Genomic DNA, 27924 nt, shown 5'->3' on the forward strand with positions numbered 1-27924 from the left:
GGGCAGCCACAGCTTCTCTGGGCAACCTGGGCCAGGGTCTCACCACCCTCACAGCAAAGAAGTTCTTCCCCAGATCTCATCTCAATCTCCCCTCTTTTAGTTTAAAACTGTTCCCCCTCGTCCTATGGCTCCCCTCCCTCATCAAGAGTCCCTCCCCAGCTTTCCTGGAGCCCCTTGAGGGACTGGAAAGGGCTCGAAGGTCTCCCCGGAGCCTTCTCTTCTCCAGGCTGAACACCCCCAACTCTCTCAGCCTGTCCTCACAGCAGAGGGGCTCCAGCCCTCCCAGCATCTCTGTGGCCTCCTCTGGCCCCGCTCCAACAGGTCCACGTCCTTCCTGTGCCAAGGACTCCAAAGCTGGACACAATACTCCAGGTGGGGTCTCACGAGAGCAGAGTAGAATCATCTCCCTTGACCGTGACGCTCCCTCAGACCAGGTGTCGGTATGACAGTGCTGGTTTTCTGGCATCCTTAACACAAAACTTTCCAGCAAAACCGAGCAGCAGCTCGAGGTCAGTAGGGAGACAGAATGGCCCAAGCAGCTTCCCCAGCACCTGCTAATCGTGCTGCCCTGCTCGAGAACTAGGAAATGTAAATTGCTGAGCTATGGGAACGCTGAGACCTTGTAAGCCAGTGTGAATGCAAGAGAGCAGCCTTTATCACAGCTGCTTGAGGAGCTGCTTGAGGAACTATAGACCGCCTTCAAAATAGAAGTGTTCATTGTATACCCTGAACTCCTAATCACAAGGACCAACCACATCACGAGATGGAACTGACAACAGTCAGTGCTCACTGAACAGCCAGCCCCAAATTAAAACTCAGTTGTCGTTCACACCGAAAACTCCCTCTACAAAGGAGTGGCAGAACTACTGAGCCAGCAGCTGCAGATATCAACACGTGCTGCAATGCTAAAAGGCAGAATCACATACCAAAGCCTAACACAGTTCTACCCTTTGTTGTCCAAACTCTTTCTTTAATAAAGACACCAACCATTACGATGCGGGAAAGTTTACAGATTGATCTACCCTCTTGGAATGGAAACTCTGTGGCTGCTAAAGCACCCCCATAACATCCCAGTGTGTTGCACGGTGCCTCGCTCAAGCTCTGCAGTCACACTTCATAAAAAATCTTCACAGACTGTCTCCTGGCAGTGTCACTGCACTTCCCGTAACGCAAACACTTTAAAAATGCCTCCAAGGCTTTTCCTTCCCTCCAGCTCTCACCCCCCAAAAGAAAGTCTCTTGATTTAAAGGAGAATAGTACTTCTTAAGTACAGACCCGTCACTTGTTAATTCAAGTTCACTGATTGGCTTTAAAGTCATTTCTTCCACTTCTGCTTTATATCTTTAGTCTTCTTAAATTTCTTCTGTTGCTTGGGTCCTCTTGCTGTTTCTAATTTTCTCTTCTTCTCACTGGGAAACAGGAACAAAATATCTGTTAAAAATACACTTGATTCTCATCCAGCTGGGGAAAGTTTTGTTGTAAAAGTGGGGCGAGGGTCTACATAGAAATGGAGAAAATACTTCCAATTTCTTGGGTCATTTAAACTGGTGCTAGAGAAAGCACGAACAAGAGTATGACCTAGATTTTCTAGCGTCTTCAGATGCTCTAATCCAATTTGAATCCCGTAAGATCTTGATTTTCAGCTCTTGTCATTGTTTATCAAGACTTTACGTTATGTGTCCTAAAGGTGATTCATATAGGGCATCTGGAATTCAGAGTACCTAGAAAAAATATTACCACTGACAGTTTTAAGTATACAATTTTGTTCCTTCACTGGATTCTGACTAGAGCAAACATGACAGAGCTCCAATCTTTACAAGCACTGACAAGACTCTCTCATTCCTGTGAGGCTTCTGGAAACTCACAGCTTCCAGCATTCATGAGAAAAAACGTGAATATATAACGGGTGGAATAGAGATCACATAATTACTTCAGCTGCCGGCGTCCCCAGGAAGGGGAAATAAGCAAGCAGGCAAGTCTCAACTATAAATCCCCAAGGAAAAGATGAGGAAAGACTGTGCTGGGCAAGGTAGAAGAATAAAGATGGATGAAAAGGAAGGAATTGCAGAAATGCAGGCTCAATATTTTGCAGGCTTAAGCTCACATTTGAAAGAACTCTTTTTCCCCTAATTTGCACTATCTCCAATGGGAATATCATAGGCTCCCAACCAATGGTGGCTCCCAAAGCAAATGTGACAGTTGTGTGGAATGGGTTCTTTCTTTAAAAGTGACCCAAGAGAGAAACAGTACCAACTCCTGTGCACGATCAGAATCAAGACTTAACCATGTCAACAGAAAAAAGATCCAATAAGCAACTAAATTACATGAAGACAGGACTATACTCTAGAGCAACACAGAATTCAGGGCAGCAGTCTCACCATCAGAGGAACCACTGAGTGCCCAGCAGAGCTCTCAGGTGCTCACACCCCAATTTCTCCAGGAAAACTGAGAATCTATCAAGGAAGCTAAATTCATTTTATCTGCATTTAGCACTTCAGCTTCACTCTTTTGACAAACGCTATAATAAAGCCAGCAGGAAAGAGCAGAGAAACCTCTGTGGATTATTTCAACTTCCTTAACCTTTTCAAACTGACGACGGAAGCGTTCTGTCCTGCTTTGCTCAGCACCTCATTCCATTCTTCGTCGTCACCCCGGATAATGTATCTAAGTGAAAAAGGTAAAGGAAAATCCAAGTAAAATTGCTAGCACAAAGTAAAAAAAATAAGGTGATTAAATTGTCAGACACACACTATTCTACAAACAAAGCCATGGCGTCAGCACCCAATGAAATCAGTATTTGGAAACCCACAAAAAACTCTACTGGCAAAGGGATACAATGGCTTGTCACGACTCTGTCAGCAGACTCAGCCCAAAGTAGGACAATAGCGACCAACAATTGTCCCCATCCAAAGCTGGTCAGCGTCGAACAAAGTTCTCTCAGGAGCCCCTGTTTTAAACATCACAAACCTGTTCTGTGAAAGCCTCTCATGGAAAAGCAGAGTGCTGAGTACAGAACAGCTGGTGCAAAAGCAAAAACTTAGGCCACAAAGGTTATACTTCCCATAGCAGCTGTGTATACCTCTACTTTGCCCACTAGATTTCTTAAAAGATAGACCTTCAATCACTTTAAGCCTGACAACCACAATCAGATCTATACTCACTATATAGATTTCTTTATAAAAGCCTGAGGGCTTTTTTTAATTTTTCTCCCTCCAAAAAAGAGGAGAAGGATGGCTGTGGTGGTAAAGGAAGAGAACGCAAAAAATAATGGCTTATAACAGAAAGTCAGCTGAATTAGCAGCTGGTCTGAGACCAGCAGTAAGCTTGAATAATACAGATTTTCTGCATCAGCCCAGGAAAAACTGAAGACATGCAGCTTTCTTTTGAAAAGAGAAATTAGGACAACAATTGCTATTCGAATAAGCTCATGTTCTGTGCCCCTTGTCTGGTTGTTCAAGTACCCTGGCAATTACATGTGAATTTAACTAGGCAAAGCAGTCATGTAGCAAAATTGAGTGGTCGCTCTCCATCTCATATTCTTAGCGATTTAGAATAGCGTAGCCTTTGTTCATACAAGGCTGAACAATACTAGACAAAGCCTTTTCAAATCAAACAGCTCTTTCTCTTCTATTAGTGTTCTATAACCTGTATTGAAAAGTGTTTAAAATAATAGATTTTTGTCTCTCTTTCCTCATGGAGGAGAACAGAAATCTATTTCTGGGTGAAAAAAAAAAAGGGGACATTGGTCCAAAATGACAAACAGACATGTAACACTATCAACTCTAAAAATCGGAATTAAAACTTTTAAAAAATTCTAGTTACATTGTTTTCCTCTTGTGATTGACTTGCAAGTCACTTCAAATCACATCCATTTTTTGTCCTTCCTTCAAACCACACAATCAAAGATTCAAGGAAGCTTTTATTCCTTTTCTTAGATTTAACAGAGATTAATCTAGAGCCAAAACAGACAACTTTTCTGGGATGTCAGTTTAGTAAACAGGATTTATAAGACAAAAAGTGGGAGGAGGAAAGAACCAGTGTCATGCGTAACTCCTGTCGGTCCAGAAAAAGAGACATCTGCTGACACTTCAAGTAAACTGCTGGTTCAGCAACTCAGCATCCTAACAAATTGCCCATCTCTACAGCAGTTAAAAGGCATCTGCGCTCATTGTAGTTAGTGAAAGATCTGGTTGGTTGTTATTTTTCTGTTGGTTTGGGTTTTTGATAGTTGTGGGGTTTTTTTTGGTTAAAGAAGAGAATATTAAAATTAGCCAGCTACTATTTTCACTTGAGCTGCACACACAGCTAAGCTGGAGAGCAGACAACAGGAGCCAGGTATCCTGGTTTGAGAAAACCAATGACTATTCCTAGAAGCACGGGGAACTATAAAATTAGAAACAGTCGACAGCCAGGCAGCTTGTTTTATTACTCTATATTATAGAACTGTATAACTTATATATGTGTAATATAGATATGGTACACAGCCAGGATCCAGACTGACACATAGTAAGAGCTACTGCCATGAATAATTTAGCATTTAAGTGACAAAAGAGAACAGAAGTAAAAAGAATGCACTCAAGCTCACATCAGAGGCACTGGGACAGAGCTGAGAACTGACCCAGCATTCCCATTCACAGCACATCTCCTGTTTCTAGTACTGTTAACAACTCAGTTCTACAGTTCCATGGACAGGCAGATCTCACTGCTGATCTGCTGTCATCTGCCAACTCACAACCTCCTGCTTTTTGTTCAAAATACCAGCAGAAGAAGGGAAGTCGGTGAGTGCACGCTTGGGAGTATGACACACTTCTCTGGCAATGAATTTGGGTGCTGAGGGAAACAGGTGAATGCCCTTGAACAGCAGTTGTTACTGAATTTAATTCATACTGGAAAGAATGTTTTGAGTGTGAAACAAAGCAGCTGCAACAAAGACTAAGACTAAGTTATTGGCTGTCAGACACGCAACACCCAAAGTTTTCGTTAGGGTAGCAGCACATGCTTATCTTACCTGCACACTGTGGAAAACACCCACCGTTATTTCCCATTTATTGATGGTTTGAGATTGTGATACTGCAACTGCAGCCTTGTGCACAAGTCTCAGCAAGACGCGCTACTGACCTGGCATTCGAACAGCTATCAGGGGAAAACTGCATTTGAGACTCATACAGATAAATTCTTACTGTGTAAGGTCCATTTCCTTCAGCTTCCCCACTTCTTGCTTGTGTTTCTCTTGGAATTCCTTTGCAGCTTCTTCCTACAACAGGACAGCACAACGGATGCATTAAGTTCTAAATGCAACAATGACCGTGTAATGCAAGGAAAACACCTTTCCCACTGAAAGAGAAGTACATTCCCTACAACAAATACCAGATGATCCTGAAAAGCATCTCTCTTATACAATTGCATTTGTGTGTTATTTGTATGCATATAACTCCAAGAATATCTCAGTAGGCTCTGCAAAAATCTATACTGCAGATTAACAAAGCATGACTAGAAGCATTTAACACAAAGCTGTCAGGTTTTAACTACCATCAAGTGACAGACCTGACGTGGAATTCTTTCCATCCAAGAAAATGTAGATTACAAGGCTTCTACACCCAAGGGAACCCCATGAAGTGTTTACATATGTATGAAGAAGAAAGTTTGTAATTACCAAATCGTCATTTAAAGATTTCAGCGTTGGCTCCATTACAATATCCTTTGTTGCCACCATCTGCTCCTCCACAGCTTTTTCCTGGACTGTGTTGAACAACTGTAAATGAAATAAGCCAACACATGTAAGACTCCCTGATATTTCTTCTAGGTTATTGCTTTAAAATAAATAAGAAATGCTGTCTGTTCCCATGAAACTCTTCTAACCTTGACAATATTATCAGGCAGTTGTTTATTTCTGATGCACACACTCCATCACACTGAAGTAAAAAGCTCAAGGCTGCTTCCCAAAGGCAGAATTATACACAGCTTTTATAGAAAGTATAAAACTAAAATCAGTCAGCACTCAGTGTCACTCGCATAAATGTAGACAACTTGTAGTTTATAAGACAATTCATTAATAAAGCATCATTTGATTAACACTGGCAGCTAAAAGCTGCATTTTTTTTTTCGTATGTTATTTTCTTCAAGCTAATTATAAGGGTGTTATGTTGAGCAAATCACCTCTCCAATGAACAACCTATGCCCGACTGCAGAAGCTCTGGTACCGTATCCCGATCCTTGAGAACTAGTGGCCCCAGACTCAGCAAGCAGTTGGGAAGCATTCTCTCTGTCTCACCATTTGATAACTCATCACGTTATTCACTTTATCACAGGCATTACAGAGAAAAAAAAAAAAAGCCAGATCCAAACCTTTCCAATAATTTCACTGGACTTCAAGTCTACCTCTAAATGAGATTGGAAAAAGTTTTTTTCCAGAAAAGTTGAGATGCCACCAACGCAGTGAATAATCATAAACAAAAGGCTCGGGCTCAGCTGCCAACACGGGTTGTGCTCAGCATTTTGGACAGGACATTTTGACATTTAAACCCATAAAATAAACACTCTTATCAGGGAAAACGCTATATAAATCGTTGCCATAAATACCAGCTTTTTCCACTGGGATTTCCCCATCTCACAAAGAAGTCTACAGTTATTTGGGACATGTTAAAGACACGCAGTTCTGATTCTGATTTCCTGTGCAACCTGCTTTTTCCTGTGCAACCCGCACCAGGTGAACCTGCTCTGGCAGGGGGGTTGGACTAGATGATCTCCAGAGGTCCCTTCCAACCCCATAGCATTCTGTGACTCAGTGATTCACCTTTCTGATAGTGCCAGGCTCAGCACTGGAATCACACTTCGGTCTGATACAACCCGGACAAAGCTTGTCACGTCACTATTACCTGAACTACTTTGCGGATGATTCTGTTGAAGAGGCCCATCAACTGAGAGCTGGGCAGTTCCACCTCCTTCTCCAGTTGGTCCAGAGATTTATGCTGTAGGCCAATCCCTAGAAAAAGGGCCTGAGGAAATGACACGGATTTCAGTTACAAAGGCTTTTGGAGCAAATTTCTCGTGGAAAAACTGGCTTCACACGGCCTGGATGAGCATACGATCCGCTGGGTCAAGCAATGGCTGACTGGAAGGTCCCAAAGAGTGGTGCTCAATGGATTTAAATCCAGCTGGCGGCCGGTCACAAGTGGTGTGCCTCAGGGCTCAGTGTTAGGACCATTTCTGTTTAACGTCTTTATTGATGATCTCGACAAGGACATAGGGTATATCATCAGCAAGTTCGCAGATGACACCAAGTTAAGTAGGATTGTTGATTCCCAGGAGGATAGGGAAGCTCTACAGAGAGACCTAGATAGATTGGATCATTGGGCCAAAATCAATGGTATGAGTTTCAACAAGGGCAAGTGCCAGGTTCTGCACTTGGGCCCCAATAACCCCGAGCAGCACTAGAGGCTTGGGGAAGTGTGGTTGGAAAGCTGCCTGGAAGAGAGACCTGGGGGTTCTAACTGACAAGTGGCTGAATATGAGCCAGCAGTGTGCCCAGGTGGCCAAGAAAGCCAACGGCACCCTGGCTTGTATTAGAAATAGCGTGACCAGCAGAAGTCGGGAGGTGATTGTGCCCCTGTACTCGGCACTGGTGAGGCCACACCTAAAGTATTGTGTCCAGTTTTGGGCACCTCAATCCAAGAGAGATATGGAGGTGCTGGAGCGAGTGCAGAGGAGGGCAACGAAGCTGGGGAAGGGCCTGGAAAACAAATCCTATGAAGAGCGGTTGAAGGAGCTGGGACTGTTTAGTATGAGGAAGAGGAGGCTGAGGGGAGACCTCATCACTCTCTACAACTACTTGAAAGGACACTGTAGAGAGGTTGGTGCTGGTCTCTTCGCACAGGTAACTAATGACAGAACAAGAGGGAATGGCTTCAAGCTCCAACAGGGTAGGTTTAGACTGAACATCAGGAAAGAATTTTTCACAGAAAGAGTGGTCGGGCATTGGAACAGGCTGCCCAGGGAGGTGGTTGAGTCACCATCCCTGGATGTGTTTAAGAGACGTTTAGATGTGGTGTTGGGGGATATGGTATAGGGGAGAACTTTGTAGTGTAGGGTAGATGGTTGGACTTGATGATCCCAAGGGTCTCTTCCAACCTAGACAATTCTATGATTCTATGATTCTAAATACAAATCCATAATACCCTCTACACTCCCTACACAAGGCTTCTCTGGTATGAGCTGAACGGGAATACCCCTAAATTATTCTGTAGATGGCAGGCACCTTAGTACAGATGAACACCTTTCTCCTGAAGTACAGTTCAAGAGCCAGAGGATTTTGAGGGGTTTTTAAGCCAAAGTTTACACCGTGTTACGAATTTTATTCAAAGCGAACACTAAAGGTGGAAGAACACTACAAGCAGGAGAAATCATGAAGAGGTCTACAAAAGGAGCAATTAACTGAAGCAAAGTCTTTTTTTAAAGATGACATGAAACAGGAAACTATTCCAAATATATATACAAAGAGAGGTGAAGCATGGCCTGTTCTGACAGCGATACATACCGACTGCGCAGCAGAGAGAGAGATATCACCCATCTGGTTGAGAAAAAACATCCTGGCGATGGTAGGTACCATATCCATGATGAGATGATAGTCCACCATGTTGCGAGAGTACATCTCTAACCTCTTCAGGTCATACGGGATGAAAAGCGATTCTAATTCAGCACGGCTGATGGCTGATGGGTACAATAAAAAGACAACAATGTCAAGACTGGTCTTCAAAGCTATCCAGGATCGCAGTATTTAACATGTTCCGTCTCATATCTGAGTAAAGGCCAACTGCTACCCCACACGTTCACTTCCCAACACACTTCAGAATTCAACATACTAGGTATAGTACTGCTATTCAGACTTGGTTATTCCAAGTTTTTTTCAGACATACATCCGTATGAAAAACATGGCAACTGTCAAAACAGACCAGCATATCAACTTAAAGATGCCAGAGAAACTGAAAACAGTGAAGGCTGAGACACACAGGTTGCACGGTCTTTAAGTATCTTACACTGGTTTTGCTGTTAAAGAGCTTTGTTCGCTTGTAGCAGCCCCAAAAACTCTTTCACCAAGACAGATACTTAAAATCCCCACGACACAAACTACCAAGTTCTTGAAGACTCCTCTCTGTTAGGCATATTGAGAAAACAGCAATTTGCTTTTAAGCCAGAAGTGACTGTTAGAATTGTCTTGTCTGGCCCCTTTTTTTATACTGCTTGTGTGTTTCCCCCAACAAGTGCTGCACTGAGCCCAATAACATGCAGCTGAACTAAAGCCTCTCTCTTTGAAAGACATCACATTCCAGTTTCCAAATTTCTAATGACAACGTTCATCCTAAGATCCTAAGCAAGCTGCTCTGCCTACTGACCCTTGCTATTCGAGGCTTCCCTTTTAATTCCATACTGGATTTGGCAGGTGTCAGTATCCATCCATGTTTTGTCATGCATTTAGCTGTTATAGTCAAAAGCCCTTTAATTTTGAGTTAAGTCTTTGATCAAAAAAGCAGGAAAAAAAAAAAAAAACCCGCACCAAAAAACCCACCACTACCCATTTTCAGTGGCAGAAAACGTCCTCTTAGCTTTTACTTAGAAATACAAGCATTTTTCTGGTAATAGTAACAAAACACAGAAACAAACCAAGAGCAATCAGGGCAATTTACAACAGAGAGATTATATAACGAATGAATTTGAGAACTCTGAAAAACATATACATAGAGTTTAAACTGCAATCTAACTGAACGCTGCGAACCAGGGCACTCACGTGGTTGTGGCTGCTGTTTGATATTTTTGTTCTGTAAAATATTCAATGCCAACGAGGGAGAGAACGTGCTGAACTGGTAGGAGAGCAGAGAAAGGAACCGCCTCCTAAAATCTGTAGGACAAGATGATAAAATAAATGATTCCTGTGCACCTCTAGAATAAATAACCCAGAAGATTCCCCCAGCGTTAGCAAAATCAAAGTTACCTTTCCAGAAGGCAGTAAGCCAAGGCTCTTGTTCAGTGTCCTCTTCGTTCAGCATCTTCAGCATGATGCACGAATGCTCACCAGTCAGGTCATTCTAATAGATAAGATATTATTTCCCATCATCCCCAAGAAGCTTTTGCACTCTGTGCTCAATTGAAGAAGGCAAAAGTCTTCTACATCAACAACAACTCATGTATCAACTGCTGCTGATCACCACTACCTACTGTAAAACCTATGAACTTCCACAATTTGGTAAATCCCAGTGCTGAGGGATTTTTGGCTTCTTGAGGTAACCAGCAGTCACCAGTATTGCAAATTTCAGGTACAGCTCAAGAGCCAGAAAAAACAAAAGAAAAATGCAGAGACATGGCACAAATGATTCTCTCCAAAAGTACTGAAACTGTTAGTGCTACTTTCTGTAAACACCTTGAAAAATGAGAACAGTCAGTTCAAGGACCACTTGCATATTTTACCAATGACCACATTAATAACCCTCAACAGCTGCACCTTTGCTCTAATTTTTAAGTGCAAACTAATTAGAAGATCACATTCACAACGCTAAAACTTTACGCCTTTAGCTAACTATAGACACAAAGAACAAAACCAAATATAAAACAAACCCAAAATGTAGTCTCGGAAAACTTTCCTGCCCAAATCCCATCTCACAGAAGCTAATGGAAAGATGCCCAGTGATTTCAATAGGGCTGGATTTCATTCAGAAACAGTTTGCTACTTACTGGTGTCTGCCTTAGATAAACTGGCACAAATCCAGCACGTTTCCAAAACCTGGGGAAAGGGAAAAGAGAAAACACACTGAGAACTACGGAGCTGTTGATTCTACAATAATACTTGTGGTTAAATGCAATCTATTTGCTGTACAAGAACAACTTGAAAATTAGGCAAAAGTCTGTAAGACACCACACCATGTAGTGAAAATGAACACTGACAGAAAGTAGTAACAGCAAACTGATTGGGTTCTAACCTAGAGGAGTGAAAAATGATGACTGTCATATTAAAAAATGAACAAACTTTGAAAGACTGAGGGATGTGATACAAGAGTTTGATATATGTATTTGACATGCTTCCAGGACCTCCTTTAAAGCATCACAGACTCCTAAGGGATACCCTGGAGGATTTTCAGTTTATTTCAGAGACTCTGCTCTTTTCCAATGAATAATCATTTTCCCTGGCAACTCCCAGGTTTCAAATAATCACTTGTGGGCCAGAGAGAATCCCAGACTGATCAGCAAAATCCTGCCGACATCCCTTTCCGTTCTCATGTTCCTTCTCATATCTTAGTTATAAACTGATCCTACAATTTCATTTTGCCGAGTAAAACGAGGACTAGTACAAAAAGACCTGCTGAGACCAAACATATGGCATCCCAGACAAAAGAAAGAAGCCAGGCCCCAGAGCAACTGTCACCGGCAACCTATCTCCACAGGCCATGGGATGGCTACTCATCAGCTGTGCAGGATGTTACAAAATTTCAGCAGGAAGTCCCACACGTGCACCCCAGTGTCCCCCATCACAGTACTCATCCTTTTTTTTTATCTACCCCACCGCAGCTAAAAGGCTGCCAAAGAGGGATCGTTCAAATAAAGACAGACATCTGAACCACTGGCTTGATAATTTGCAAAGATTAAGCTTATTTCACAATAACCATTCAGTTCTGATGCTCTCCCGCGCAGCTAAACAATCCACCATCACGTTTTGGCATGAATTTTGCAGCATGTTTGCCGCGGAACAGAACAGGCTACAGTCTCTGTCAGAAATGCTATAAAGTGCGTGTAGCTGTCTAACACTGTTCTGACTGGGTCAGCCACAAACTGGTCTCCATCGCTCACTCTTCTTCCCCTCAACTCAGTCTCACCTCACGTGCTTGTACAGCACCCTAAGGCCTCTGTAAGTGGGGGTAGGCCAGCAACAAACCAAGGTTTTAAGTAATAAATGACTGTTTAGGCAAGCAACAGGAAGAATTCTGCATTATTTTGAAACTGTATCCCAAACTGTGGATTCATCACTTGCCACACTATGGCTGAGAAAGTCTCAGGAACCTAGATATTTTATAGAATTTGATAATACTAAAAAAGCTAACAGTTATTATAAAATAACTGAATTGGTCAGGCAGCTGGACTAAATATCATTGTAAGTTCCTTCCAACTGAAATATTTTGTTCTATTCTATTCTATTCTGAAATGGTACATTTTTATATAAAACTATGTTGTAAAGTGGAGATAAAACTTCAGAAAAATTATTAAAGTTTTACTGATGGAGCAACTCAGTTCCTTCATGGTAAGAAAAGCAAGTAGCAGCTGCAGTTGCTGGTGAAAACCATTGACATTAGTCGGGGAACTAACAACTGGCTTTGAAGTCAGAGAATCATAGAATGGTTAGAGTTGGAAGGGACCTTAAAGATCAGCAGCAGCTCAAGCTTCTCCAGGTCAAGGAAGTAGTATTTAACTTCTCCCTACTTATTACAGGCTGTTCTTCTCTAGCCTGTAAAAACTGAGCAATTAAAGCTGGTTAACTGTTTAGAAGGGTCACAGAGACAACGAAGAACGGAATAGGTTTTCCCTCAGAAGGAGTCTGAGGAAAAACCACCCTGAAGGATGCACTTAGGATCAGCCCTACTGTAGATCAAGAAAAGCTCTTACAGGAGAAGTGGGCTCAGACCTGTCACAGTTTTACAAACCAAGTGAAGCACACAGAGATAAAGAGAATGTCCAAGGGCTAAAATATCTGTATCTGTATCTATATACATTGTATTATTTTTATGTATTATATATAGTATCTATTATTTTAATATACATAATTTATGTAGTTATATCTTTGCACTGGATGTAACTAGAAAACAGAATAATGTCTCACTTGAGTAATCTTGGTGTTAGGCCATAAGATACCCCGAGATAGTCCAGGTTTTCGGCTTGTCTCTCGCTCAGTTTGAGAAGTAAAGGAGGCAAGTCCTTCCGAGGTGTCACAACCTCTTCTAATAAACTAACAGTCTGAAAGAGAAAGTGGGAATGAGTTAGTAGCAATGCTAACAGAAATCTGCAAATTAAAACTCTTATTGTGTATTAAAAAAATGTGTTTCCTCCTTAAACAGAGAAATCATTATTGAGACTTAACAGTGAAAAACGAAACAGCTTAGCACAGCAGAAAATACAAGAAATGCACTGAGCTCCATACCTCACTGCTCACAGTTGCAATTTCTTTTGGTTTTTGAATTGTTTTTTCATCCAAACATGGAAATTTGCCTTCATAGTACATCTGCAGTAAAGTCAGAGCTCTGCTGCCGTAGCCCATCTGTGGAGTAGGTACAATACACTATAAGCAAAAAGATGTATCTAGTTTTTAAGACAGGGCAACAACATTCTCCCCTTACAAACCTATTAACAACCATCGGTGCAGAGATCACTCAGTCACTGCAAAATTGCATTTTCTTTGCTAAACAGCACTCCATAAAGGTCACCACAGAACCTGGATGTCCAAAATCACAATGAGAGCCCAGCTGGCAGTTCAGGACTTGTAATAGTTCTTGGTGTTTAACTCTGGCACCCAGAAAATACCAGCATGAACATTTGGCAATCTCATACTAAGTATCACTTGATTGTATACTGCTGCTTGGGATGCTGGTTATGCTACAAAGCTGCCTAGTAACGACAGGAGCACTGGTTTGCTACCCACCCAGGGGGAAAACAATGTCCCCCAGCCTGCTGTTGCATCTGACTTCACTCTGTTACTGCCGCTGGCTCAGTCCCCAAGCTTAAAATGCTGAAAACTGGAGCAATTGAAGTGTTTGCCCTGTTCTTGAATTCTGCCTGTACAGTCATTCTCGTGGTTCCACTGCTGACTAGTCACGGTAGCTGGGTTCCAAAATACTTTACCCCCTGATAATCCGGATGAACTGCAATACGAACAATACGTCCACCAGAGAGCCCCCCAAAGTCCGGATCTTGGAACTGCACAGGAGACAAAAGTCAATTTAAAGAACACAGATGTGTACTCTGGAAATAAGAAACAGTGCTGAAATACATCTTGGGTGTGAGTATGCAGCCAAATTATTCACCTGCTCTGAAATGGTCCAGGGAATAAGATCACCAGAAGCTTTCTTTCCCCTGGAAAGGCTGTTCATGATAGACTGGCGAGAGATCTCTCCCTCCATGCATACCTGCCAGAAAAGGTAAAAGACCATTAATGGAGAAAAAAGCAGATACACCCAAATGACTCCGCTACAGCAGAAGCAAAATTTATAGTCAGTTGCCGAGTCCATTACGCAGTATGTGATCCCTGCTCTGCAACACGATGAACAAACAGGCCCTGCCCCTAAAAGCCTTGCCCAAAAAGCTCACCAGTGGGCCAGGCAGGTACAGCTGAGGCAGCAGGCATTACACTACGGTGCAACAGAAGCCTGAAGAGATTAAAAGCACAGAAAGTGCTCTATACATTTTCTGTAGCCCATCAACAGCACCATAAAGGCTTGTCCCACCCATATTTCTCTTTAAATGTCATATATTTTTCATGTAAATGGGGCTTTTTCTTTTAAGAAACAGCAGATTTAACTAGCTGCGTTGAACACAGATAATTAAGAATCTGTGTTCTTAAGGAAGGAAAAATAAAGTCAGATACCCAACAGTCAAGGGCTGAAATATTTCTACATCTCTAAGCACATACATCTGAGGAGGCTGCATTTTTGCAGTTCTACTGCAAATAAAAAGAACGCTAGAAACATGGGACAAGCAGAGTGAACCAGTGAACCAACCCTCCTTGCAGGAAGTCGAAATGGGAGGACAAAGCCATCTCTTGAAGCAGTAGTTCAACTCCTCAGAAGGTTTCTCAGCACAAACACATTGTGGAGACTGTGAAAGGATCAGCATCACCATGTACTTATATGGCAATTAGTGTTAATGAAAGAAAGTGGAGGGGGAAAAACAGCCCTAATACACCGTTGTAACACACAAAACCACAGCCCTAAGTTACCATCTACTCCTAGATAGTACACTGCTGTCATAGCACACTGATGACTGCCTCACAGCAGAGTACTTCATAGATACGTGCTGCTCTCTTACCTGAACCACAGCAAGTACTTCCGGTAATGAGTTCTGGGTAGGTGGAACAGGGGGCAAAAGGCAAAAAAGATGATGGGCAGGTGCATCAGAGAGCATCTGGAGGTCATTGGGCGAGTTCTAGAGGGTAAAGATATCAGAAAGTTGGATTATTCCATGAGAAGAGCTTCAAAGTCCACTGTAATGTTAGTAGCTGTCTTCTGAAGAACCCTCCATTTTCTGAATTTAGGGCTATTAAGAAACTAGGACAATACCGATGGATGAAGAAGCTCACAGGCCAGTTCATGGCTGTTACACTACCAGACAGCACCTGTTTCTTCCCAAGTGAAATCTCTTGCTCTAATATGTATGGAACTGAACTTTCTATTTTTATATAGCCACTTATCTCTTAATCCACAAAACCTTCAATTTTTTTTTAAGTGTCGGATTTCTACTATTCAATACTTATAGACTTCACTACTCACATTTACTAGTCACCCATGGTCTTGAAACTGTGGGATGAATTATTACTCTTTTCAATAGTACAATGGTACTACCCTTTTGGTTAACTTGAGGTTGCCAGAATATAGTAAAGAGAACTGCAAAAGAGGAACCGATACTATTCTGACAAGCTCGTGGGCTCATCTAGAATTTAGTGTCCAGAATTTCTCAAGACACAAATATTCCAGATAACTGTAAATCCAGTACATTCAGCCAAGACCAAGGCAGAGATCTTCTCAGAGAAAGGAGAATACAGATCTGTATACAAGAAGTACCAAAAGCTGTTCAGAAACCTCAATTAGGCCAATTCGACTGTAATAACAAGCATTGCTCCCTCCACAGAATTCCTAGCTGAAATTTTGATAGAAGTAGCACAAGCTTTACCTTGTAGTGTGAAGCCACATAGAGGGCCATCAGTCTCTGCAGAAAAACTTCCGATGCTCTGTGGTAACAAAAAAGTGTGTCTCTATTTACGTAGTATCTTAACACAGGGGTCAAGGAAACAACCTCCTTGGAAACAAAGAAAAAGTTCCTCGTTGGTTTAGGAGTATTTTTTTCAATAAAGCTTTGGGCTACAAGCTGGTTTGTGTTCTTAGACCCTACAACTCTATCTACAAGAATGAATGAGTTTGGGCAGCGTTCATAGCTTTCTCACCCTTAATCTGTAAAGCTCAACCTTTTATAACTCCAAAAAGAACTTTCCCTCATTCAACCCTTCCTTAGGATTGTCTCTGCAATAAAACTGAAGTTTGGTAATGTCCTGGTAACACACACGACCGGTCTTACAAGGCAGTAGTAAGAGCTAAACTCCAGAAGTGTGGTCTTTAATACACTTTTGCCAAAAGATCATGTGCTGAGGTTATTAAGTTGACTGGAGAATCCACTATTCATCAGCTTGAAAAATCCTCCTTCACCTAAAGCAATGTATTTTGACCAGAGCACAATATTTGAGGAAGGATACAGGTCACAGGTTTCTGGCAGCGGGCAGCCAGAGATAATTCTGGTGATGCTGAGACAGTCCAAACACAGTAGATCATTTAGCCACTTTTCAACGGGGTCACCAGGGGCATATCTGATTGACTCATGGAGGGAGACTTCATGCAATGTACGAGCTGCAAACAGATTTCAGAGAAGAACAGTGTTGGACATTACAGCTAACAAAGAATGCAATGGGATCAGTGTCCTTTGAAGGGCTCCCAGGAGATTAGAAAATCATTACTTGCATCGCTTTCACCCATTAAAAGCCTTTATATTTGAAAATCATGGGGAAAAAACAGAAGAGTTCCTTCCTTTTGCCAGATCATCACTTTCCTACAGCTACAAGGTACATGGACACATGGGATACTGACACAGCTTGCCAGTCAGCAGCACTGGAGATCACGGTTATACACCAGTCCAGAACACATGGAATACCTGAGGCCAGTTTAGCTGTAGCTGTAGATTTGTTCTCTGCTGTCATGGTGACTTGGGTTTGTGCACTCTGTTGACGGAGCTGCTGAATGAGCTTCAGCGATAGTGATCGACCGGTACCCTCATACCTGAAAAGCAGAAGACAAAAGTCTGAAACAAATAATCAAACAGCAATCCTGAGCCATGGGGAAGCTCCAGCACAGAAGCAGGCTGTCATCTAGAGCTAAATGTCATTCTGAGGCCTCTGAGGACCCTAACCATCTGTGAGAAACACTGCCTTTTAATGTTCTTGCGTATTTAGGACAGGGCAGCCTACCCTGTCACTGTCTTAGTCTCACCATATTGGAAGGAAGATGTCACTCTTCCCTCTCTCCTAACAGACTGCAGAATCCTGTTTATGTATTTGCTCCTTGTAGCAGACCAGAAAAGGTGCAAGTCAAACACTTAATGAATCCACAGTGGAACCAAAGGAAAGCAGCCAGTTCAAGTACTGACTCTTGGTTATTTTAAGGAGCAGTACCATGACAGATCAAGAATTAGCATGACCTGATATCATAGTGTGTAATTAAAAAAGTACTGTAGATAAGAAAGAGTCCACTTGCACAACTGCTTTTCCTGGTAGACAGTTGCTGCTCAAGCCTTACCCGTTGATTGTAGAAGCCATGAAAACAAGGTAAGGGCCTAGCAGGTTTTTCACCAGGGGCAGAGGAATGGCAGCAGCTTCATCAATCACAACAAGTTCAGCTTGCCCCAGTTTCACAGAATCAGCAGGATGTATGTACTGCAAGGAACGACGACACAATCATTGTAAACAACTGCTTGTCTAGGAATCAGGGAAATGTCAGAGTTGGCAAAGCTGGAGCCCTGAAAAGCTGTTTGTTGTCCCTGTTCTCTAGGACCATCAAGCAAGAGACTGAGACGTGAAAACAAACAGTTGGGAGAGGGTTCATGTTATCCTAACGAGGACTGGGTCGCACATCTCGTTTGCACATTTCCACACAAATTTATCTGCAGAGATCATGAAAAGAAAGGAAATCTAATCACCAGAAACATATGCTCTTCCTTCACTGTTTCTTTCACTTTTTGCTTTTGTTTCAAGAAGAAACCCTCCAGTAATTACCAAGGGAGCTTTGTAATCTCATAGAAAATCTATTTGTTACTCATAGAAAGAAGATATTTTGTGAAAGTCACTCATTGGAATAAAAAGGTCTGCCTTAAAGCAAAATCAATCAGGACAGCTACACATCACATAAAATGAACACGCTTAAAATCAACTACAGAACAACTACAGCATCAGTAAAGCCAACAGTCATAAAGAAAAAGCGGAAAGGCCAGAGTGGAAAAGAGGCCAGTTACCTGAATGGTTTGTCTGTGCTCCTTGAACACATTCACTCTGACAACAGCCTTGTTAAACTCTGGATTTAAAGACTGGACTATCTCATAATCCAGATGTTCCTGAAAGAAAACACTGTTAAACAGTATGAACAAACCAAGATCTAAGAAAAATATCATTTACCATTATCACCAAAATAAGTTCACTGTTGTTTCAGATTCTAGTTAAAAACTCTTATAACGAAAGCTTCAGAGGCCGGAGAACTGAGAAATTATTTACTTATATTAAAACCTATTTCACAAAGAAACTGATTTTCCCAAGTTTAAAATAGAGAAGGAAACATTACTGTACTATGACCGACTTTTGCAAAACATTATTGAAAGGGCTGGTAGTGGCAAAAGCAGGTAGCTAAAGAAAAAAATCACAAATGAGATGCAAACCCCCTCCTAAACAGGAACCCTGTGAAAGTATTGGAAAATACAGTCTGCTCTCCTTACCTGATACTGCAGCGCATCAAAGCCTTTAAATATGAACTCAAAGAGAGTGTGAAGGTTATCAGGGCTTGGAGATGTGACAAAGATATTGGAGTAACTGCACAGAAAAATAAAAAAAGAGTTTAACTCTTTTTCTAACAGATTTTACATATACATACTAAGTAGAATATTTTCTTTATATGAGGTGTTGATTTTACCTAATAACCAAAACACAGCAGATTCCTTTAGACACTTATCTCACTTTATTATTATCTGTGTGATTATTTTGATTTTTAAAGACTGAGGTTTTCTCATTACTACAAAATAGAATAATTTGAGTATCAGTTTATGCAGGTATGCAGCAATCAAAAGATACAAGAATAATAAAAAGGAAGGATGCAGGACTGGAAATTACAAATATATTCAGATCCTTTCATCTTTTTTTTTTTTTTTAAAACTCATGGATACAAATAAAGCCTGGGAGATGGGGGGGATCACTCACCCAAACGCTACTGCTCCAGCAATAGCCAGTCCTAAAGCAGCAGATTTACCACGTCCTCTGGCTGCTGTTAATGCCACAGTGCTCCGTAGAGTCTTCTCAGAAATGGCTTCAATAAATTTTAAGACTGCTTTTGCCTGATATTCAGAAAAAAAAAAAAGGAAGACAAAAATCAGCTGCATTTAAATTGCTTTCAGCATTACTTAGACTTACCACTAGTACATGTCTTCATTCATAGAACAGGAAGAAGGAAGAGAAAGACAAGACGGGAGAGCTAACATTAAAACCCAGGCAAATAATGTGCAAGAAGTGGTAATCTTGACCCACTGAGTTCTCGAAATTATTCAGGTCAAAACACAGAGCAATTCTCAATTACTACCTCCATGCCAGTGACCACAGAGTATGTTCAGCGAGATGGGAACAGACTCAGGGGTGGAAGATGAACATATCTTGGCAGTGAGGAAGCCTACTATGAAAGGGCTTAAGCAGTGCACTGCTCTGGGAGCCACCAGGCTGGCCTGCAACATCTCAGTGGACCCTCTGAAGCAGGAAAGACAATTGCAGTAGAGTCTCAATTTGCACTAATCAGCGATTCTCAAATTGGAGTAAAAAAAGGAATAAGGGTGTATTAAAACATGATATGGATTTTCAACTTCTATTCAGAACTAAACTGAGCAGAAACTTCAGGTTAACTTTCCTCCTTATTTCAAACCCTTAGACTTATCATCTTTTTTAATGTGGACTTCTCCAGACCAGCTTCCTGTCTCCACTCGAGCCCTTCCACTTATTTTCAACTTCATGAAGAAAACCACTGATACTGTCATTGAGCTACCATGTCAAATTGGTTTCTCAAGAAAATTCTCTAAGATCACACCCATCAGTGCTCACACTCAGATGTGATTACACGCAAGATAAGACACAAACATCAGTACCTAAGCACAGAGCATCTCAAATTCAAACACCACACCAACCTGATCCAGGGTTTTACAGCCGTCCACCAAAACTCCGACAGGCTGAGTATCCTGCAAGCTCTCCTTCAGTTCTTTCAGCTCCAGGTCCTGTGGCTGGAGGCGATCTTCCTATAAGCACAGGATTTACCATAACAGGATTAGTAAAGGACAGTTCAGCACAATTATACCTTTGTGATGTATTCTGATACCTTTTATCAGGCACAGAAAAACATCTGAAAGGAAATGCTACCACATATTGAAGATACTCCCTAAAACCAGAAAAATTTAAATGGACAGAGGTTTAACACTTCAATTTTAATGCATTTTCAGGAGAATGGTTACACAAGATGTGGGTATCCTGGCTTCCCCAAGCTTGGAGGAAAAAAGGAAAGGATTTTTCAGTACATAGTAACTGGAGAATGGCATTGCTAGGAAGAAGAGACCATTGACAAATTTTCTGAAGAACTTAATTCATTTTTCAGTCTTTAGGCTATTCCAAAATTTTATGATCTTTGTTATACCTGTCATACAAGGTGTACATACTGCCATGTAGGGGGAAAAACTACTAAGCAGCAATAGATCAGTTTTCAAACTAATATCAAGATTGTGAAAGCCAAACAAACTTGGACACAAAAGGAATCGATTTTAAATAGAAATTAATTCTGATTTTCCTAATTGTCACTTAAAATTCCAAAAGCATCAGTCTATCCATCCAACAGGTAAGCATTTGTGCTGCTATCAATGTTGTTATAATGCTAAGGAGGATTTTGTTTGTTTGGGTTTTTTTTTTAAAATAACACTCTGTTAAAATGTTTTTACCATCTCTGACATAACCTATGTTGGCATTTCTTAGGCCAAACAAAACAGTTCAAGAACTTAAAGAGTTCTATTTAAAACTAGTTCCATTTTACTTTAGCCTACAACGAAAAGTGATAAAAGGATACATTTCTAACAGTGTGAGCTTTATGTCTGGCTTGTATTCAGTGAACAAGTGAAGTTTCTCGAGATGCGGCATGCAAACTCAGAAACTGAAACAACTACCACAGCTTCCAGCCACCAGGTGTCTCCTGAGCTTGTAATAGGCTCATTTCCAAAGCAGTTGCCCACCCTCCAACCCTCAAAAGATTTTTTTATTTCTCTCATTCCAACTGTCCATCAGCTTTAAATCTCTCTACGTACTTCTCAAACAGCAACCACAGCAATTAAGCTCCACCTTGCTAGGTTAAACAGCAATACAGTAAAATCAATAAGGACAGGCAAGCACAAAAAAAAAGCTGTGACAGAAAAAAAACCATGGAGGAAAAGCACTACAGCTTCCCATACTTCACCTATACCAGGTGTAATTTTTGCAGAACATTCTAATTCCTGTCTGCAAGACAATTATTTGATATGAATTAGGGTGAAAGGAACACTTCCTTTTTTTTTTAAATCTTAAACACACCGTGGTAAACTCAGACCGATTTCTCCCAAGGAAAAGCAGCTGATGTTGCTCACTGACCTGCGACTGTGGTGGAACTGGTGTGATGTTTGCAATGTGACTGGAGATGGGCAGGATATTCAGCTGATCATCAATCACCATGCAATTCTTGCATGAGGCCAGAGACAGAATGAACCTGAGAAGCCAAGCAAAGACAACTCAGTAAAAACATTAGCGACACAATTGCATTCTAATTTCTGACATCATATAACTACCTGCATGCTAAAGAACAAATTCTGCAATTTTCCTATGACTAGAGCTAAGGCTCACTCACTCAATAAGAGCTGCTTATTCTAAACAACAAAAGCAGAGAAAATACCTTTACAAGACACTTATGAAACCACAGAGAATACTCCACACTAAGCAGTTTTATGTTTTACAGCAGTGCAGTAAGTATCTGAATTTCTGTGCATCTGGAGCATGCGTTTCCACAGAATGCTTCAAAAAGGGACTCAGAAAAGTTTACAAATTTGGCCCTATTTGCATATCCCTTGTAACATATGCCAGAATTTTGTATACAATTCCTCCAACAACAAACTGTATTCATTTCCACAACAGTGCATGAAAACTTCACTCAAGAAGCCCTATTCCAATGCAAACCTACAGGATGCTTTCCTAATATGAATACATGACATTGTTCCAGATGCTCTTCTTGGGCATACAGCCTAGATCCTCTACACTCTTAATAACTTACCTCTCATTAAACCGTCCTACCACATCCTGGTGCGCCTCTGTTCTATATCGAGAGTGTACATCCTGAAACAAAAAGTCAATCAGGAGAAGGAGCAGCAGCAACAGTGACATTTACAAGATTGTTACTCATGGGGCAATCCATCTCCTTTTCCACTCTCGTGGATTACAGCCTCCCTTTCCATCAACACTGCATGCCAGACAGGATTCTGATTTTCTGTTCGTTGTAAAACGTCCACGTTTTCCAAATACTTGTTAAAAAATGTACTTTTCCCACCAATAGTTTTCACAGTGGTCTTACTTATTCTTGCCTGACTTAAAGGTCAATTCTTCAAGGTACACAACATTTCAAACACCTCAGGGACGCTAAGAAAAAATAGTCTAACACTTTAATTCACCTACTGGTATTACTACTAATGGAAACAGTTTTTGGTCTAGGGGTAAGTATACTCAATGTAAATAGGTCATATATAGAAATACACAGTAGTAGCGAAGCTGATCTCACCTAGCAACAGGTCACAAAACACTCAAAAGGCTTATTTTTTGCTTAATTTTCTGTTATATGGGCAGATAGCATAAATACTTTCCAAAACTTTTGTAAAACAAAGGAACAGTTACGTTTGTGAATGACAGGTGTTTCTTTCTTGTAACCCAGCAGCTTTTCAAGACACAAGTTGGCAGAACTGCCTAAGCGTAAGACACATTCAATCACAGATGAATGAAGGTTCAGGAAAGATGACGGAAGGAAGATCATAGCCGTTATCGAAAGCAAAAAATAACTACTTAGCATCACCACAATGTACCTGCTTATATAAAACAGACACATTACGTTGAACATACCATGGTCATTGTATACAGCTGCTTCAGTGAGTTCATAGTTCTCAGGAGAATCACCACAATTCCACCACCTTCTACTGTTTCAACAGTTCTAGCTAGCAGGTTTGGAGTCAAGGCTTCAAAATCCTAGGAAATAAAGAAAACTTCAAAGTTTCCTTGAGTTCATCAGTGCAACTAGGAGACCATGTAAGAGGAATCCTAAAAATATTATTTCTCAAAGTTTAATTCATGCTTAACATTTACATTAACTAATGTCCCATTAAAATTTTACCAACAAGGCTATCTCACCCTCACAAAGCTTGTAAAAGATACATAAGGCCACCATAATTGAAATAACAGACAAATACTATTCCTGCAGCATTTAAACTGAACGCAATCGATACTAGCGCAATGTCCTTCTTAAGTCAAAAGTTTAACTCCTTACCTGAAGTACACACATGCCGAAAGTGTTACCAAGAATCTTATGAGTTTCATTGTAATAGCAGTAGCGAATGTTTGTGGCTGCTATAAATAACTCAAAAGGATCATCATCCTTTATGTTTAAAGTTCCACTTTTAATCTTCTTCTGTAGTTGTCTCATCCTTTTCTTCCGGTGGCTGGAGAACAAAATTATACAGAAATTTTCTTGGAAAAACGTTTGAGAAAAGTGCATTCAGGCCAATGTTCAAGTGAGATCAGCCTCCAAGGAAAAAAATCTTGGATCACAATTGCTGCTTTCGCAACATGTTCCCATGTGCCTTCAGCCCAAAGTGGTGGATATCACACAGAACCAGCTGGTTTTGCATCAAACCGCTCGGTTGGAATCATGCGGTTTCGGGTAACCCTTCCTTCCTGACTTTGCGTGCAGACTGTAAGTATGCACATAAATCTAAGAATCAAAATTTTAAATGCTTTTTCAAAATGAAGGAATTCTAATGCTTAATCTGCATTCAGTCCTTGGTATTACTGAGGCTAAAAAGCTGGGGAATTAAAGTTTTGACCTTTTGAGGTTTAAAAGGTGAGGGAGAGACTGGTCCAGACCAGCAGAGTTAGCGTTAGAGCTACAGAGAGATACCAGTAGTACCTAGTGCAGATATCAACTGTGTTAGGGAAGGCAAATTTTAGTTCTGGAAGACCAAACTTCCTCTAGCTCCTCAAAGAACGAATCCTGTTTCTCCTTACAACCAAATCGTGCAACCCACACTCCAGTCACAGACCTTTTGCTTCACACAGAGTAGCAACCGTAGGATGAGACACAAGAGTTATCTTACCTGCTAAAGCCCAGCTCCTTTTTGTAACACCACAGGACCGAGGGTCTAGCCTTTACGGTTGCTTTAGACAACATGTGATGAAGTATAACCACCTGCCAAAACAGAGAAATATTCACCAACAACTGTACTCATGAGCTAACATCAAAGAGCAGAATATTTCTCTATACTTGATGTTACAGCTGTGTTTCCTACTGAACAACCCAATGCAAAACAGCAGGATCCCTTGACACGATGTGAAGTTTACATTCCTTCTTACACAGACCTGTCTGTCTGTGCCTTCTCCAGGGCTACGTGACAGTGAAGACACCGAATTATTCCTACTGTTTCTTCCTTAGTGCTCTCCTTTCGCAGAACTGCTAACAACTGCACAAACAGATTATTCCAGGCTAAATACAGATCCCAATATTTGTCACTTCGTAAATTTCACACAATGTATTTCAGACTTCTACATTTTACCAGGATTTCCTTTTGAATTTGAATCCTCTAGTGGGTTTGGGAACCCACCTCACCGCTATGTCACCGGCACATTCGGTAAGCACAATTCCTGCTCTGGAATCCAACTCATCAGTGAAAATCCTGAACGCAACCAGACCCAGGATACACCCCACCACAGCTCACATGTCTGTTTTAGCAATAAATTAACGACAACTTTCTTCTACTGCCACCTGATCAACTCATTATTTTCCGTGATTTTTTATAACTAGTTTATTTTACTTTCCCCAGGAACCTGAGCTAAGTGAACTGACTTATCCTAAAATATTACGGTTTTGCCGTGCTGTTCTTCCCCTTTCCAGCCGAAAAACTTCAGAGGCTCTGAAGAGAAACAAGCTTAGTGGTTAATTTCTTCCATACAACTTTACCAGGAAGGTCCAGTCCAAATTCTGGTGTGGTGACATCTGCGAGATGACTCAGTGCATAAAACACGGCTTGAGAGCAAAACCGTAACATCTTACAACAGAGATAGGAAAGAAGCCCCTGATAGCCAGAAAATTAAACGTCTTTTGCCCCAGTTTTAAAAGAAATATTCCGATTTGCCTGTACTCTCTTATAATTAATGTTCATGAGCTTCTCAAACAGTAGATGTTTAAGGACAAGCCTCCCAAGCCGTTTCTAACCCTCCTTGGCGGTGAGTTACCTCAGGCACGCTGAGGCACGCCATTGCTCTGCCTCATTCTGTGAGGGTTTTAGCACTTTACAGAGGAGAAAGCTGGCACCGGGGGATTACAGATCAGCCCTTCTTCAAAGGCTCGGTTCAAAATCAGCGCGCACACACACACAGGGCCCGCAGGAAGGGCGAGTCCCTCTGCCCGCCGGGAGAGGTTTACCTGGTCCTTGCCGCGGTCTCCGACCACCACGAAGAGGGCCCGCTGCCGCTCCGCCACCCCATTCTCGATCAGCACCCGAATGCGGTTGTCCACTTTCCGGCGCTGCATGGCTGCGGGGCGCTGGGACCTTGTCCCCCAGACCCGACTGCCGCTCTGAGGAGAGCCGCCGCAGGGAGACCCGTCCCCCCGCCCGCCCGCCCTGAGGAGAGCCGCCCCCTCAGGCGGCAGCGACAGGGCCGGCGTCTCGCGGCCGCACCACGTGGGAGCGGCGCGGGACAGGGCGCGCGCGCCGCGTACCACAGCAGGACCCCGAGGCTGCCCCCGCCGTTCGCCTGCGCGCCGTAAACGCATTTTTTTATTTATTTATTTATTTTATTTTTTAAAGCAGAATTTAAGCTACTTTTCCACTTGGGAAAGTCGCAGTGGAGTTGAGGAAACACGCCTTGGTCAGAGCCTCGACGCCCTCGGCCTCCAGAGACACGGAGAGGAGGTAGCTGTGCCCTGAGGAGAAGGTGGAGGGGAGCCAGGACCTTCTGGAGCACCTGCCACCAGCAGCACCAAGGACCAAAGAAAGAGGAAGTTAATCGCTTAAATAACGAGGAGGAGTATATACCTATGTATCCTGAATTATGATTTCACACCTGGAGATAACCCCAACTCTCAGAAGCCCAGAGACTGAGCCCAGGCCAGTGAGGGGGGCCAGGAATTTCCACACCTGGTCTGGGTTTAGTTCAGCGAGTTTGGGGTAACTGGCTGTAAAGAGGGGATAAACCAAACCCCAACGACAACACCGATTTTATTTTTTTAAAAAGCCTTTGTTCTGAGTAGATCTTGCTTGCAGAACCTAGGCCTGGTGGAGTCAAGACCATGCCTCTTAATGATTTTATAAAGATGCTCCATTTCCACCTACTGGTGTTTTACACTCCATGTCACTGGGTGTCCTTGGGTACTGTTGAGAGGGGGATAAAAAAACCAGGCATTTGGATACACAGTATTGAGCACAAGTACAGAAAACTAACAAATCATTAGAATACATTATCAGATACTAAATTATGAAATGCCATGAAACCTTAGGAGCCTTGCTTCTCAATAAAACTAGTCAGCTTGTAACATTTCAGCTCCACTGTTTAATAAACCCACAGTTGCTTGAAAGTCTTCTATACAAAATCCCAAGATGCACAACTGTGGAGCCACAACAGGACAACAATTTATCAATCTGTCTTGCTTTAAATTCTAGTAATTCAGAAACACAAAATTTACCCTCAAACTGACAGCAAAACTATTCCTAATAACCTAACATTAACTTTTCAATACCAAAGTTGAGCCAAGCTATTTGCATAGATAGATTTATTCTTAGCTTTTAATACTGCCAAAAAGAAAAAAAAAAGAAAAAAAAAAAAGAAGTTTTGAACTTGAACATATGAACAGCAAAGCATTTAAGCCAGGTAACATAGTAGGAAAAATGTGTTTAATAGCACTGGATGTATTTTGGGATAAAATATGTAAGTTTGAAAATAAAGCAGAAATATGATAAAACTATTGAATTAATAATCATAAAGGCTGTAGAACAGTAGTTTTTGAGGAGGTGAACCCAGGTAAACCCAATTATTGAGACCAAACCACCGATGCAACAGAAGTGTAGCAAGACGATTCCTTAAGGTACAGGTATGAAATATTTGCTTAAAAGGGAAGGACATAAAACATTTTAAATAGATTTATTTTTCAAGTGTTTACATAAGCCATGGACCAATTTATTTTAAATGTTGAGTCAAAGAACTGCAAGACATATATACAGGTATGTTTAAGGCCATCAGAAAATGTAAATCTGACAATTAACTAAAATGTAAGTCTGAAGACTTATATGCTAGATGCATTACTAAAATTTATTCTAAAATTTAATAGCTTCAAAAAAGGAAATACATTTTCATTTAATAAAAGTCTAATGCATAATTACTAAAATTTATCTTGATACCAGAATTTCAGGTGTACTCTTAGATCCACTATTGGGTATCTGAGCACATTTTATAGAAAGGAGAAATTGGCCACCGTAGTTGAAACTGAGCTAATTACACCCATCTGATTAATGAACACTAAAAAGCGGGAATAAAACCTAGCTTTTAAAATTAATGGGTTAATAACTGCAGCAAGA

General features: G+C 41.4%; 1 protein-coding gene across 1 annotated transcript; it reads right to left on the reverse strand.

Annotated features, from left to right (window-relative positions):
• Nucleotides 1-945: 945 nt before the first annotated feature.
• NAT10 (N-acetyltransferase 10) lies at nucleotides 946-27140 on the reverse strand. The gene is made up of 28 exons (XM_074149082.1): nucleotides 25776-27140; nucleotides 24451-24542; nucleotides 23625-23796; nucleotides 23204-23326; nucleotides 22368-22429; nucleotides 21695-21809; nucleotides 20218-20325; nucleotides 19250-19383; nucleotides 18772-18865; nucleotides 18298-18396; nucleotides 17586-17722; nucleotides 16945-17069; nucleotides 16493-16643; nucleotides 15916-16012; nucleotides 15055-15171; nucleotides 14055-14156; nucleotides 13873-13947; nucleotides 13175-13291; nucleotides 12857-12990; nucleotides 10723-10771; nucleotides 9986-10079; nucleotides 9782-9892; nucleotides 8534-8706; nucleotides 6876-6995; nucleotides 5654-5752; nucleotides 5181-5254; nucleotides 2581-2664; nucleotides 946-1409 (listed from the first exon to the last, which is right to left on the reverse strand). Exons 1-28 carry the CDS (start codon nucleotides 26124-26126, stop codon nucleotides 1316-1318), a joined length of 3303 nt encoding a protein of 1100 aa, XP_074005183.1. The 5' UTR covers nucleotides 26127-27140; the 3' UTR covers nucleotides 946-1315.
• Between the last annotated feature and the right edge of the window lie 784 nt (nucleotides 27141-27924).

This window comes from Numenius arquata, chromosome 6, assembly GCF_964106895.1.
Source record: "Numenius arquata chromosome 6, bNumArq3.hap1.1, whole genome shotgun sequence".
In the NCBI taxonomy this organism is placed as follows: domain Eukaryota; kingdom Metazoa; phylum Chordata; class Aves; order Charadriiformes; family Scolopacidae; genus Numenius; species Numenius arquata.

Excerpts from the sequence above, each read along its gene's own strand:
- NAT10 (XM_074149082.1), bottom strand. The coding sequence starts at position 26,126 with ATGCGTTTACGGCGCGCAGGCGAACGGCGGGGGCAGCCTCGGGGTCCT. Across the intron at positions 24,543-25,775 it reads GAGACCGCGGCAAGGACCAG|GTGGTTATACTTCATCACAT; the intron begins GTAAACCTCTCC and ends CTGTTTTGGCAG. Across the intron at positions 23,797-24,450 it reads AAGGAGCTGGGCTTTAGCAG|CCACCGGAAGAAAAGGATGA; the intron begins GTAAGATAACTC and ends TTTGTTCTCCAG.